This window comes from Rhinopithecus roxellana, chromosome 3 (assembly GCF_007565055.1).
Source record: "Rhinopithecus roxellana isolate Shanxi Qingling chromosome 3, ASM756505v1, whole genome shotgun sequence".
Lineage (NCBI taxonomy): Eukaryota > Metazoa > Chordata > Mammalia > Primates > Cercopithecidae > Rhinopithecus > Rhinopithecus roxellana.
Window position 1 is genome coordinate 176,263,278 of NC_044551.1, and position 15,865 is coordinate 176,279,142.

The 15,865-nt window shown below is 44.8% G+C and overlaps 1 protein-coding gene across 1 annotated transcript in view; it reads left to right on the forward strand.

Moving 5' to 3' along the window:
- The window catches only part of SLIT3 (slit guidance ligand 3), a 651,942-nt gene that overhangs the window by 108,394 nt on the left and 527,683 nt on the right, over positions 1 to 15,865 (forward strand). The window contains exon 4 of the mRNA XM_010358190.2: positions 1,963 to 2,034. Within this exon, the coding sequence (XP_010356492.1) occupies positions 1,963 to 2,034 (72 nt within the window). The remainder of the gene's footprint in view (positions 1 to 1,962; positions 2,035 to 15,865) is intronic.

Consider the following 15,865-nt stretch of genomic DNA (forward strand, 5'->3'; position numbering starts at 1 on the left):
CTTATCTTATCCAACTTTCCAACCTTTCCTCCTTGCCTCCTCCTAATCAGGAGTCTCATGAATGGCATCCCTGCCCAATGCTTACCCACTCACTGCGTGGCTGTCAGACTGAGTAGCACCCTCTTGACAGTGAGCTTATTATGTGAAGTCTTCAATGCTTCTCTCTCCCATGCTTTGTCCTGCTTGACCTCCTTCTAGTCGCTCATCCCTGTAAAGTTGTTGTCCATAGACCTAGGAAGAAAGGGGGGGAAATGGGAGCAAAATCCCAAATAGGGAAGCATGTTTGCTTGGTGGCAGGGGAAGGGGGCCAGGGCTTTGGGGCCAGGAGCTAGGGAGAAGCTCACCTTTTCTATTCCTTAGTTTGCTTAGCTCTCAGATGGGGATCGTATAGTTATACCATGTAATAGGACATACTCAATTCACTCTAAGTAGAAAAATTCATCAGGCTATGAACTGCTCTTTGGCTCTGAAGGATTCTGGGGACTGTGGGGTGTATGCTTTAACCATGGTTTAGGTGGCTTCCCATTTCCCTTGCTAGGCTGTGTCACTTCACTAGGGCAGAAGGGCGTGGGGCTAGCATGCAACAGGGCCTCTCTCTTGGCCTAATGCTCCCAAGAAAGCAGCCTTCATGGAGATCATAATGGTGACTCTGTGTCACTTAAAAACTCAGGTGGCCTTTCTGTGGGTGTTTAGCATTGACCATGCTTAAGAGAGACTGATTGGCTCTGTTGGCCAACATCCAATGTGAGCCATCCCTACTGGGCCAATTTTTGCCATAAGCCCCACCTCATGCCCAGACCTTGGTCCCTGACCCAGTGTGTACTTCTCCATGAGTCCCAGTGGGGACGGTGATAAGGGTCTACAATACTGTTAGGGACTCATGAAAATGTTTTAATTTCTTCTAATATCGGAAGACAAAAATGAACTTTTGGGTAGAAATGTTATGTAATGTTAATATATTTGCATTTATACCAACATAGTTATAAAATGTAATATGAAAAATTTTTTTGATGGAGAAAGCAGCCCACAAAGGCAAAATTGCCAAGGACCCACAAAACTCACAGTGGAACCCTACTCTGGTCCACAGAGCCAAGATGGCCAGAATTCCATTTTGTTCCTCAATCCAAGGGGATCTGCCATGCCCTCTTCTGTATTCCTAAAGCAACTGCTATCTGCTCCCATGATCACCATTTAGGATCCTGAATATTTCCTCTGATATTTCATTTATGGTTTCTTTTCTTCTTTTTCTTTTCTTTTCTTTTCTTTTCTCTTTTTTTGAGACAGTCTTGCTCAGTCACCAGGCTGGAGTGCAGTGGCACAATCTCAGCTCACTGCAACTTCTGCCTCCTGGGTTCAAGCGATTCTCCTGCCTTAGCCTCCCAAGTAGCTGGGACTACAGGCACGCACCACCATGCCCAGCTAATTTTTTGTATTTTTATTAGAAATGAGGTTTCACCATGTTGCCCAAGAAGGTCTTGAACTCTTGACCTCGTGATCTGCCTGCCTCAGCCTCTCAAAGTGCTGGGATGACAGGCATGAGCCACCGTGCCTGGCCCCTTTATGTTTTTAGGGGCATATTTCACGTGCTATTTCCATCACTCAGCAATAACTACATGGAGCTCATGGTGAGAAAAGTTCAAAAGTCTTGTCTGGGGTCCATGGGAAGGAATATTGTGATCCATTGGTGATGTCTGTCCAAGATCACAGCTGATGGAGGTGTGGCAGCACAGTGCGTTTGCTGTGTTTTTACTTTTGACTGACCTTTGCTTTGCATTCTCAATCTGACTCTAAGCCCCGCCGACAGGGAATATACCTTACATGTGTTGAGCAACCCATACTGAAAGATGTGGAGAGTCTCTTAATGCCTATTGATTGACTGACTGATTGATTAAAGTGGTATCTGAATACATTTGATCTGGTTTAATGTCTCCTTGACATCCTTCCATTCTCTTTCCTCTTTAGGCGCCTGAACAAGAATAAGCTCCAAGTCCTTCCAGAACTGCTTTTCCAGAGCACGCCGAAGCTCACCAGACTGTGAGTAGAGTTGCCTTGTGTTCTCTACCTTCTGCCTTGCCTGGCTTTGGTGACGCGGAGGATGTGGTTTGTGGAGCACCGTGCCGTGTGGAGCTTGGCAGTTAGGCCCTGACATAGAGACTTGGAGCAGGGCTTTGACCTGACATCCACCCCCATACACTTCCAGGCCTGACTTCTTGCTCCTTCTCTCAGACATCGGCGGCTTTTGTGATCAGTGAGGACTAGTGATGTGTGGTATTCGATCAATTGCCTTGCAAGGAGGGAGGAGATGCTTCCATTTACTGTGGGTCTGAACTTACTTCAGGGAAATTCCCTGAGGTGGGGTTTGAGATAGGTTTATTCACGCGAGACTGCCAGTGGTCTCAGAAGGCAACGGTTTGGACCAAACACGGCAACCTTATCACTTTGCTGGTTGGGGCAGCTCCTGACTTTTCCTTTTCCTTTTCCCCACTTCCTAGCGCTGCCAGTCTAGGAACCCTGGGTCTGGGGGTTTATGATTTTGTGGGAAAAGGAAGAAGCATGTTGAATTTTGCTTTATCCTTTTCAGTGGTGCAGGGTAAAATGAGGAGAGGGGAGAGTGGGAGATACCTCTGTTATTCAGTGGGAGAGTTTGGAAGCCCAGGAGCTGGAGTTGCAGGTGACAGTGGAGACTGTGATTCATGTATTGCAGATGTCAGGCAAGTGCTAATTAAATTATTGACAGTGAACCCGAAATCATGCTGGTAGTGACTCGGTTCATGGGGTGTACTAGATTGCCCAAAGCTCACCTTTCTGAATGAAGCGACACAGTCCTGGATGGCTTTGCAGTCAGGTAGCAAGATTTACAGCCTGGCTGGGAAGACTCTAACATTGCAGAGAGGCTCCAACGTTGTGGCCACCATTCTGATTCCCAGTGGTTGCATTTAATGTCTACTTGTGCAGCCAAACACTGCATCCAGGCCCTGAGATAAATTGGGAAACATGAAACACATGTCCGTGTGTGCACTTATGAAGGAGTTCGGAATTAGGAATATATATTTATAGATGTCTATACACACAGCCACACGCACACACACAGAGACTATATACATAAATTTCTTTTAAAAGGGCACTTTGCTGGAACAAGAACAGGCAAGGGTTGTCTGGTATTCCAGTCATGCAGTGGTCTTGCTTGCCTTCTGAACTTTGTCGGGTCTCCTCTTGCTGTGTGCCCCATTTCTCTGGTTCAGTCACCCTAGCTGAATTTGCTAAATGTAGGAAAGGCTATACCCTCCTTTTTACTCTTCCAGTCTGGGTCTGCGTGGATGGGCATGGGGGCAGAGGAAATGTTGTTCAGCAGCCCGGGGGGTCCAGAAGAGCTGGATAAGCTATGCCAAATAGGCATACCGGAAACCACCCTGGTTTGTAACATCCCTGCCTTGTATAGCTCTGCCCTTAGATGCTCACATAATCACCATCTCTCCACCCAGTATTGCATTGCACCTTTCAACCTGCTCTTAACTAAGTACTACAGCAGAGTATATACTATCCATCTGAGAAATGAGCATCATTTCTCATTTCTCAGGCAAAGGGAAGGTACTTCCAACCTGTGAGGCTGGAATGCTGGACGATTTTATGTGGGTGGGGTCTGAGCATCCCAGCCGCTGCAGGTTGTCAGGTGGGCTGGTTCTTGCTCACAGAAACCTTCCCATGACTATCAGGTGATGGCCATTTTTGCAGAGTTGGTCTTGATCCAGGCAAAGCAGGAAGTTCAAGTGGTGATAACAGGTCTCTGAGATTCTGGGAGCCAGGGACGTGGGCATGGGGAACCTATGAGTTATGTCCTCTGCCATGTCCTGAGAGAGCTTGAGAGAGTCACTTTTCCTTTGGTATCTAAATATCTTCATCAGTAAAGGGAGATACCCTCTCCTCCCTTTTACCTACCTTATAGAGGAAGTGTAAGTATCCAGTGAGATCATGGTGTGCGTGTTTTTTTTTAATTGCTCTATAAGTGTAAGCACCAAGGCAACTATTATTACTCCTACAGTTCCCGTCTTTACAACCTCAGTTTCTGATCTCCTTTCTCTGGGAGGCATGAAGAGACTAGGAGTTGTGATAAGCATTGAGGTCAATTACGCTGAGCTTTTGCTTCAAGTCAGAGAGCTGCAGCTGGGAAGGCAGGGATGACGTTTGACTCATTTTGGTATCCGTCTCTTGCTGGGTCCCTGTCCGGGTGTAGTTTGGCACACATAGGCACTCAGTCAGTGGTGGTTGAATGGGTAGATGAATAAATGACTGATATAGGCCTAAGGATAGAAACAGTGCCCTTGGCGAGCTTTGATTCTTTTATCCACTGTTCATTCATTTATTCATTCACTCACTCATTCAGTAAGGTTTTCCCTGGGTGTCTGTTCCAGCATGGCCTCTGTTCTGGGTATTGAGCTATAGACATGAAGGATGTCCAGTTCTCTGTGTGCCCTATTATGACACACTTTGAATGGCTGCCAAAAAGCTGAGAGCTAAATATAATTTTTTTTATTGGAGCAGCTATATTAACCCAAGTTTGGGCTATAATCAGCAATCCCTTTTTCTCTCTGGGCTTGATCTTTGATTTTTCTTAATGGCCCTCTGTGTCTTTGTCTTATTTTGTCAGCCACTCGAGAGCCTTTTCGGAAGTAAGCAGGGTACAAATTAGAAATCAATAACTGTGCAATCATGAGTGTGTATACATATGCCACTGGCTCTGTTTTAAAAGAGCACTGCATCTCAATAGACACAGTGAGGCATTTTTCATGCTAAATGTGGGTTCTATGTGGCTGGCTACGCCAGAGTATGCCATGTGGGATAAACAATTCTTGATACTACTTTTTTTATTTGTCATACAGGCAAAACTACTTAATATTTTGTATTTATCCAAAGAATATCTCTTGGAAAGTCTATAGTCATGTAATAAAAACAGGCTTTGAATAGTAATGAAAAGGGAAATAATATTTATGAGAACCTATGCTGTGACTATAACACCACTCACTAGCAAGTGACAGAAGTTAGTTTAGCCCAAAGAGGCAGTGTATTGATTCACATAGCTGAGAAGAGCAGTAGTAGTTATGAATGGCTTCAAGAACAGCTGGATCCAGGGTCTTGCTCATGTCATTAGGTCTTCTTCTTGTTCCTTCACTCCCTTGGAACCGTGGACTTGTTTGTGAGCTAATGCAAAAGACTCAAAATGCACTAATTCAGAGATCCTGGTGAAGAGGGACTTGGTCAATGTTCCTGTTGGAAAGAACTGAGGGTAGACACTGATTACTTAGCTTGGTCATATATGCCCATGTCCCAGCCAATCAATGTTGCTAATGAGATGGTGTCCTCTGATGATCAAGCTGTGTTCATCCCACTTGCTTAGAGAATGGGCTCACCACAGTAAAGAGTAATTCTGTTATCAGAAGACAGAAGAAGGGACGTGAAATGCGAAAACAACAGATGTCTGCTAGTGTATTGAGCATCCACTGTATATGCAGTTCCCTGTGCTTTGAGTACTTTGGATCCTTACAATAGCACTTTCAGATAGGTAATAGCGCTAGCAAACACGTTGAGTGCCAGGTGCTGTTCTGAGCACTTCATGTCTATTAACTCATTTGATTCTCCTGACAACTCTGTGGGATGGGTACTATGGTTAGTATTGTTCTATACATGTGAAACAGGTACAGAAAGGTTAAAGAATTTGAACAATATCAGACAACTACTTAGTGGCAGAAACAGGATTCACATTTGGGTAACCTGACTCCAGAGTCTGCATTTGTCTCTACTGGGAGTTCCCTGCCTAAGCCTCAATCAATGCTCTCATTTTATAGATGAGGAAATTAAAGCTCAAAGTTTAGATTACTGCATATTACTGCATATATATATATGTATATATTATATATCCCATCTATCTAAGAAGCAGTACTGTACTGGGCACTTTGCCTCAATGCTTAGACTTAACCATCACAACAATCATGCAAAGAGAATCATTATTAAATCTATTTCTAAAGCTTAGGGGTATCTAACTTACCCATAGTTGTATAACTAGGATGCAGTGGAACTTGGACTTGGTACACATCTGTGTCTCTGCCAATTCCTTATGTTTTCTGCCATACCACACTGCCATGCTAACTACCATAGGCAGCTGAAGTTATGCTCAAAAGGATTGGTGATGGACCTGTCATATATCCAAGGGTTTCCCTTAGGACTTTGCTGGTTACCCTCCGTGCACCCATCTTACAGCCAGTACCATCTGACCCATGTGTGTATTAGCAGGGTATCTGTCCTCTTATGCTGTTCAAACACACAGAGCATGAGCCATAGAATCCCAGAAATCCCAGATCTTGGAAGTGCCCTGAACTTATATTGCTGTGGTCTGCAAAATGCCCAGTGAGGTCTCTACCATACTTGGGTCACTCAGTAAATATTTGCCCCCTGACATCCTGACATAGATCATGGTCAAATGTGGAGACTGGGCTTCTGTTCTTTCTAGGCTGCTGCAGCACCTGACCCAGAGCAGAGGACAGGAGGAGGCAGTCAAGTGAAGGGGTTAAGGGACTGCCCACTGTGTGTCCCGAAACCTTTGGCAAGTTACTTAACCTCTCTTGTCCCAGGTTCTTCATCAGTAACATAGACAATGGTAGAAATGACCTCTCCATGTTGTTGTGAGGATAAATAGGAATTATCTGGGGGAAAATAATTGGCATTGAACAAAGCACATAGTAAATACTGCATGGAAGATGGTCATGGCTGACCTTGACTGGCCAGCTGATGAGAGTAGTGCATACGCTGGGGCTTTAGGCTCTGTGGCATAAACATTGCAGCACCTAGGGAAGGAGTCCAGTCTCCAAATTAGAAGAGGGTTGGATGAGCACTGGACTTGGAGTGGGAAGACCTGGGTCGTCATGCTGGCTCTTCTACCTGTAAGCTGTGTGGCTCTGGGCATGTTACTTGGCCTCTCTGGGCTTCATCTAGTGAGGACAGGATGGAGCATGATCTTGCATGGCCTATAGGCTATTAGTTTCTCCCTTTCCATCCCCTTCCAGGTTTTTCTTTAACCTACCAATGGGAGAGACAGTGAAGGATTTCTAGTTATTTAAAGGCTGACTGGTTAATATTGCCAGAAATTCTTTAGAAGGAACAGAAGGCAAGATGCAAGCAGTGATTAAAATCCCCTGCATGGCTGGGTGCAGTGGCTCATGCCTGTTATCCCAGCAGTTTGGGAGGACAAGGCAGTCGGATTGCCTGAGCTCAGGAGTTCGAGACCAGCCTGGGCAACATGGTGAAACTCCGCCTCTACCAAAAATACAAAAATATAGCTAGGCATGGTGGCCTGCACCTGTGGTCCCAGCTACTTGTGAGGCTGAGGTGCAGGGATCGCTTGAGCCCTGGAGACGGAGGTTGCAGAGAGCTGAGATCACACCACTGTACTCCAGCTTGGGCGACAGAGTGAGACCCCACCTCAAACAAACAAAATACACCCTCTGTGTTTTACCAGATTAGAGAGCTTTCGTGGGAGCTGAGGGACACATGGTTCACAACTTTTTTTTTAAGAATTTATCATTGCAGTCGGGAGTGGTGGCTCACGCCTGTAATCCCAACACTTTGGGAGGCCGAGGCGGGCCGATCGCTTGAAGTCAGGAGTTTGAGATAAGCCTGGCCAATGTGGCAAAACCTTGTCTCTACTAAAAATTCAAAAATTGGCTGGGCATGGTGGTGCATGCCTGTCATCCCAGCTATTCGGGAGGCCGAGGTGAGGATCAATCACTTGATTCCGGGAGGTGGAGCTTGCACTTAGCTGAGATTGTGCCACTGCACTCTAGCCTGGGTGGCAGAGCGAGACTCTGTCTCAAAAAAAAAAAAAAAAAAGAAAAGAAAAAAAGTTTATCTTTGCCCTATAAGGGTGAGCAGTCCAAGGGACTCCTTTCAGCCCACCTATCCCAGATTCAGGTTCAAGTAGTCAGGTTCCATATTTGGTAATGGTTTAAAACTTACAGCTGCCGCAGGGCGCAGTGGCTTACGCCTATAATCCCAGCACTTTGGGAGGCCAAGGTGGGCGGATCATGAGGTCGAAAGATAGAGACTATCCTGGCCGACATGGTGAAACCCTGTCTCTACTAAAAACACAAAAATTAGCTGGGCGTGGTGGCGCACGCATGTAGACCCAGCTACTCAGAGGCTGAGGCAGAAGAATCACTTGAACCCGGGAGGCAGAGGTTGCAGTGAGCTGAGATCGCGCCACTGTGCTCCAGCCTGGTGACAAAGTGAGACTCCGTCTCAAAAACAAACAAACAAACAAAAAACCCATAGCTGCATAAGCAGTTGTACTTACAGTCAGGTGGAGGGCTTATCTATTCTCCATTCCCTTCTACGAGGTATTTGACAGCTTTAAAAAAAAAAAAAAAAAAAAAAAAAGCCACTGAGGCTAAACCTGCTGTCGTTCACTTGGGCAGTGGAGTTGCAAGTGACTTGGAAAGTTAATCCCCAGGCACCCAAAAACTATATGCAATGTGGCCAACCAACTTAGCCCCGAGTCACTGGCGCTGTTATCATGGAAGAGCAGATTCCCCACCAGAAAGTTCAGCCTGGGCAACATGGTGAAACCTCGCCTGCTAGCCTGCTAGTTCAAGGCCGCTAGACTCCAGCTTCCAGGGAACTTGCTTCCCGGGGCTGAGTCCTCCTCTGAATTCTCATCTCGGCTAGTGCGCACTGCCTCTTCATATTCACCATTTTCTGCTTTTATCACAGGTGTCGTGTGTACATGCTCCAAGCCCACACAAATTGGAAGCTGCATTCAGAACCATGATCTCATGTTTCTTTGAGGCAGTCCAACATTAAAGCAAGGATCAGAAACTTGGGAACCAGACAGACCTGGGTTTGAATCCCCCCTTCTGGTGACCCTGGGCAAGTGACCTCACTGTTTTCAGTCTTGTGTTGGTTAGCTATACAATAGGAATGCTAATCATAGTTCCTACAATAGCTTGCTCAGCTACCATCACACAATACCACACGCTGAGTGGCTTAAACTACAGAAATGTATTTTCTCACAGTTCTGGAGGACAGAAGTCCAAGATCAAGATGCTGGCTGGATTGGTTCCTCCTGGCACCCCTCTCCTTGGCTTGCAGATAGCCACCTTCCCTGCTGCAGCCTCATGTGGTCGTGCCTCTGTGGTAGCATACCCCTGGTGTCTCCTCCTCTTCTTATGAGGACACCAGTTATGTTGGGTTAGGACTCCACCCTGCTGGCCTCATTTTAGCTTGATCACCACTTTAACAACCTGATCTCCAATATGGTTATGTTCTGAGGCATTGGGATTAGGGCTTCAACATAAGCCTTTCGGGGGTGGGGGGCAGGGGCAATTCAGCCCTGATTAGTTCCCAAATGTGTGTGGTGTATTTGCTAGGGGTCAGGTGCTCTGCAAAGTGTTTCACCTATATTCTGTCACTCCCTCTCAGATGTCAGAGGTAGATATGATATTATCCCCATTTTAAAGAGACAGAAACAGAGGCCTAGAGATTTAGACAGCTTGCTCAAGGTCACAGAGCCGGTAACTGGCTGAGCCAAAGTTGAAACTCAAGCTTGCCTGACTCCAGAGCCCACACTCCTAACCATGATTCCTGTACTGTACTTCTGAGAAGTTAGTAACTAAAGTGCCAGGCGCCTAGTTACGAATTCAGTGAATGCCAGCTCCTTTATCTCTATGAAGCCCTAAATGAGCTCAGAGTTGTTGAATGACTGGAGCCGTGCACCTCTAGGTAGTGCTTTCTGCTACTCACAGAGCCCTTTGCAGCCACCTTAGTCTTCCAATTCAGCACTAAACTTTAAAACATAACTACATGCAATATGTGTCCCTATAAAACTCTGCATTGATGTGAAACAGTGCCATAAAAGTGAAAACCCAGTGGAGAAAACAAAAACCATACTACCCAATTTTCCAGTGGAGTTGTTATCTGATGTGGTGAAATGATAATAGCACAACAGGAAAACCAATCCATCGGGCTGGTGGGGGGCTTCAGAGACTGCCCGCCTGCCTGAAGCTGGATGCAGAGACCTGCTCCCTTGTGTGCCGGCCTGGATTTCAGAGGCCAGGGATGGCAGGACCAGCTTCACCATCTCATACGTGGGGTGATGTTTTTCAGGGACACAACCACCCAAAGCTCATGCAAAATGTCCTTGCAAACTGAGTCCCCATTTCCTGATTTTTCTCCCTGATCCCCCAAACGCTGAATGCTGCAGTGAGGCCAGCCTTGTGTTTGTCTTATGGCACATGTCATCAATTCCAGGGTTTGTCGTGCTTTTGAAAACAGGTTTTGCTTCAATCTGTGTGCGAACACAGAATGGATTATGGTGGGTGCTGTGTCATTCTCTCTATAGTATCTGAAGCCAGTGCCAGGGATGAAGGTCTGGGAGGTGTCGTCTCTCTCCTCCAATAGGATGTGTCCAGCTGAGCACAGAAGCCTGTGGACTTACCACAGAGTTGGTAACAAGGCTAACATTTAAACGGCCTTGTAGATTCTGCATTACAGAATTTTTGAGCTGGGAATAGCAATCTAGACCTGTGCTTCTGAAACTTTAGTATGTATCTGAACACCTAAGGATCTTGTTAAAATGTGAATTCTGATGGTGTGAGTCTGGAGTGTGACCTAAGGATCTGCATTTCTAACAGATTCCCGAGTGATCGTGCTGGCCTAGGACCACAGCAGAGCAAGGACCTAGGCTATGGTTGGTTTTCAAACTTAGCATATAGAAGCAAATCTCTTGAAATGATGGTTAAAGTGCTGTATCCCAGGCCACACGTCCAGGAAGTCTGGTTCATTAGATTTGGAGTGGACCAGGGGATTTGACTTTATAAATAGGCACCCTAGGTGATTTTGTTGTGTGTCACTTAGGGGCATATTTTAAGAAACATCTATCTCATACAGCCCCTGTTATTTTATATATTTTAAAGGAAGGAACCAAACATCTTTTGAGCACCTAATGTATGCTAGGTACCTTATGTTGATGCCAACTCCTTCAGTCCTCCCAAGAATCCTGCAGGAAAGGTGTTTTTAGGTCTGCTGCACTGATGATGAAACTGGGCTTGAGTTTCACCCATTCACCAGAAATGAAGCCAGGTCTCTCTGACTTTCTCACCCTCTTACTCCCTGTGCATTTTTTCCCTACCTTATGGTGTTCTTTCTATGCAAAAACACATCTTGAATGAGAGAGAGATAACAATCGTAAATTTATGAAGCTTTCATGGTTCAATATTTTGAGCTTGTATGCTCCTATGAGTATATATGAGCACATGCTCCTATCTGAGATCTAGGATATTAATACTTAAAACATTGAAAGAAAAAGATTTATAGACCTAAATACATGCTAGCAAGTAGACCTTTCTAAATTTCCTATGATTTATCAAAGGTAGAGTTGGGTTTTACGTTTTTTGTCTCTTCAGCCCTGTGGACCAGCAGAAGAGTTTTCTAACGTGATCAGGCAATACTTGTACTGAGAAGTACATTCTGCCAGCTTGGAAATTGTTTTTAAATTTTTTTTAAGAAGGAAAGAAAACCAAACTGTGACTTTACAATGCTTTGGAATTACAGAATATGCTTGTAATTTTTACAATTCTGCACAGACTTCTTTGCCACATCTGGTTGATATTACTGGCAGGGATATATGGGGGAATAAACCATGGGCTGGAATGTGAAACATCCCACAAAATGAGTTTCTTATAGGTTGCTGCATAAAACATTTTGAATCTCCTTCTCTTTGGAAGGGTGGCTTAAGTGATTTCATGGATTTAGTATTTTCTTTGGTTTGAAGGTAAGGGTTTTTGCTGGTTTACTTGGTGTGCCTTCCAAGATGGTTTTCTGAAGATATTTGTATCATCCTAGAGTCATGCCGTGGACCAGAGTCAGAAAAGCCATCCTTTAAGGAAATCAGACCAACCTTTGTTGAGCAGCACTGGACCATTAGAGATAATGGTGAAATCTAGGACCAACTGAATCACTCACTGCAGGAAAGGAGGAATGTAGGGAGAAAGGGTTGTATGTGTAAGGGCTTCAGAAAAACCTCCTAAATCTTAGCCCTGGTGGTACATTGAATAGCTGATGGCAAGACAAGCTCACCTCCTCGCTTCATACATCAGTACACTCTCCTTTACTACACATGAAAATAGTGAGTTAGGAAAATGGAAAAATAAAACAAACACCCAGCTGATACTTGGAACTCAGTCAATTCCCTGTTCATATTCCTGCCCCATTTCTAGGAAGAGAAGTGTGTGTCCAGGGACAACTAAAGCATTGTTGAACACCTACTGTGTGTGTGTCACTCCAATGTGCTGGTGGTTGGGATGCTAAATATAGAACTCAGAAATGTCTAACCTGAGCCCAGTGGGTGTAAGTGTGGGCTTCTTGCCACCTGGCTCTTTCTCAGACTTCCTTGGCTGGGACCCACCTGTGGAGTTGAAACTGTGACAGCTGAGCCCTTTCTCCACAAAACCAGTGCCGCTCTCAGCACCCTGTGACATGTGGTGGGGTCGGCCAGCCTAGGCAGGGTTTTGTGGCATCACCAAGGGTGCTGAAATAGTCATCTCTTTGTTAAGAATGAGGACCAGAAGCCAGCCTTCACCCATACCATGGGTTCTTCATTCTCTATCTGGAGTTAGAAACTATCCATGAAATTAAATATCAGGGAAATACTGCATTGTATATAGAAAAATAACAACTTTTTGAGGCGAGCAGAACCCAAACACACATTCTTCAGTTGTCTGAATGATGCAAATGTACCCACATCTAATAATCTTGAAATATTTGTTCTTGAACCACATTCAGCATCAACAGAAACATTTCTAAAGAGCCTAATTATCTCTCATTTTCAACCAACATTTGGGAATCCCTCCAGGGGACAAATAGTATTTTAATTTGATGCCCCAAATTCTAGCATAATTTCAAATCACCAGAAACATCTGTAACTTTGTCTTTCTTCTGGCTTTCCTATGGACTCAGTATCCTAGATTTGAACATTAAATTCCATTTGTAAGCTTTGCAGTTCACTTACAAAGTCCTGGAGGTTGAGGCCTGTAATGAAAGTGTTGACGCAATATTAACAACAGCAAAGCTATGATAACACAGCACTGTCCAAACCAAATAGAAATGGAGACGTTTAAGTCAATTTCACGCTCCTTGCCTAAATTCGGTGTGCTGGACCTGAGTTTTTGATTCATGGTTTAGAATAATATTCTAATGTTTTATTCATGATGTTTCTTTCTTCCCATCATTCCTTTTCTAATTCTCCTCACCCTGCTTATGGTGATGAAGCCTGCTTAGAAGTGTGCCCCCCTGCCCCTTGATTAGCACTGCCTGTTGCATAGCCAGAAACTCTCCCCAAGGTTGGCCAAGTGGAATATCCTGCTATTGAACTGATGATTTGGCCTCTCGGTGTGTCTGGGACTCTGGACTTGAATTTTTAGTCAACGAGTCAGCTTTTGATGGAAATATATGTTGAATCATGCCAACATTTCTCCAGATAAAGGGAGCATCTTGACTTTTGGAGGTAAAAATGCTCGGTCTAAAGAAGAAAACCGGATTTTGAAGAGAGTACAAGGATAACCTAGGACTAATCTCCTCTATCTCAGCCTCATTGCATTTGGGATTCATGAAACTGTATTGTGGATCAGGATGCTCAGATAAATCTAACTTCAATAATTTTTATTTTTATTTTTTTGAGATGGAATCTCACTCTGTCACCAGCCTGGAGTGCAGTGGCATGATCTTGACTCACTGCAACCTCCAACTCCTGGGTTCAAGCGATTCTCCTGCCTCAGCCTCCCGAGTAGCTGGGACTACAGGCACGTGCCAGCACACCCAGCTAATTTTTTTGTACTTTTAGTAGAGACAGGGTTTCACCATGTTGGCCAGGATGGTCTCGATCTCTTGACCTCGTGATCCGCCCACCTCAGCATCCCAAAGTGTTGGGATTACAGGTGTGAGCCACTGCACCCAGCCAACTTTAATAATTTTTAAAAGATGAAAACCAATGGTAGCAATCTAGAGAGAAATGCAGAATCATCAGTTTTCTTGACATCATTGCTCTAATAGTCTTCTTCCTGTATCTGTCTCCCACTCTGACTCCTTTTTGTCAAAAGCACAGGCACATACACCTAACATACCACCCCCACACACATAAAACCTTCTCTCTATAGGAGAATCCCAGACCGATAAATGAAAATCCTTTTGGGGCTACTGAATCAACTCACAGATATAATTTCACTTTAGTGCTAGACTTATTGGGCAATGCTATGGTGAGATATTAGGGATTAGAAAGGCAGCCGCAGTGATGGTTGAGGGAAGCTCTTTGATGTCTTGGCTCATAATTGGTGTTTTTGGTCCCTAGAGATGATAGTGGCAGATCTGTGTCAGAGACGGTAAATTATTCCTGTAAATGTTTTCTGGCCTCCAGGGAGAGCTCTCTTTTCCCTGGAAGAGATGTGCGTGGGTCAGGCTTCCACCTGAGACCTTCACGGACTTTCATTTCATGCTAGAACTCAGAGAAGACCGTTGCCAACCACCAGTTCTCAAGGGCGGAGCTGTTGAACAACATTATCTTAGGAAATAATTGTTAGGTGTTCCATTGCTAATGGTATTCTCTGCAGATCATTTTCCCTATGTGTGACACTTCCTTTATTTAAATAAAAGTGAAGGATGGGAGATCATTAGGTCTAATGGGGCTGGAAAAGAAGCAGCAGGGAAAGACAGAGTTGCCCAGGGAATATTCTGTTCTACAGTTCCTCCGTGAGTAGAGGGCTGTTGATGTGAGTGATGTGCATATTGGGTAGCACTTGCCATCTCTGTCTTCACCATGCATTACCAAAGTGTTCACCACCTTTTGTCTCTGTTGTCATCACCGTGGACCAGCAGTCCTTCTAGCTGGATTTCAAGGACCTCAGTAATCTTCCTGCTGCATCCACTATTCCTGTGTTGTTCACTGTCAATCGAACAGCCACCATTAGTGTTTTAAGGCAAATCGGATCTCCTCTTTCCCCCAATTAAAAGTTCCAATGACTTTACATAGTCCTGAAAAGAAATCCTAAGCTCCTGCACTACATCATCTGGCCCCTGGTACTCGTCCTAGTGCCATCTCACGCCACTCTCCCCACGTACACCACACTGAAGCATCATGAGCCTTCTTCCTGTTGCTCCAACAATTGTATTCTCTTCTTGGCTTTGCTGTTCCTTCTGCCTGGAATATGCTGACCTCAAATGTCAGTGTGGCCAGATCCTTCCTGAAATTCAAGCCCTGGCTCAGCCATCACTTCCTCAGAGAACCCTCTCCTGACAACCCTGTCTGCAGTCATAGTCCCCTTCCTTATTGGTCACTGTCTACAAGATGATCCTGCTCTATTTTCTTCATAGCACTTATCATTACCTGAAATTCTTTTTGCTCATTTATTTGTTTACTTGTTTGTATTTTGCTCTTTCATCCCCCTAGTAGATTGTAAGCTTCTTGAATGCAGGGATTTTATCTGTTTTGTTGACTCTAAAGTCAATCATCTACCACTGCATCTAGCACATGGTGGGTACTCGCTACACACTCTGGAAATGAGCAAATGAGAGAAGGAAACTGGTCTCTCCAAAATCTGCTATTCCCTCTCACTATATGGTCAAAGGTGCCTTTTGTTCCAAACCAGAGCTCTCTCCTCATTGCCCTGCAAAAGCCCCGAATGACTAGTTAACAGCATGCGCGCACACACACACATATGCTCATGCACACTCACACAAACACACACAAATGAGAATAAAACTAACCCAGTGCGGGAGGATTTCATACTCCAACAGTGGGTCTCCCACCAAAGAGAAAGAAACAGCCCATGCT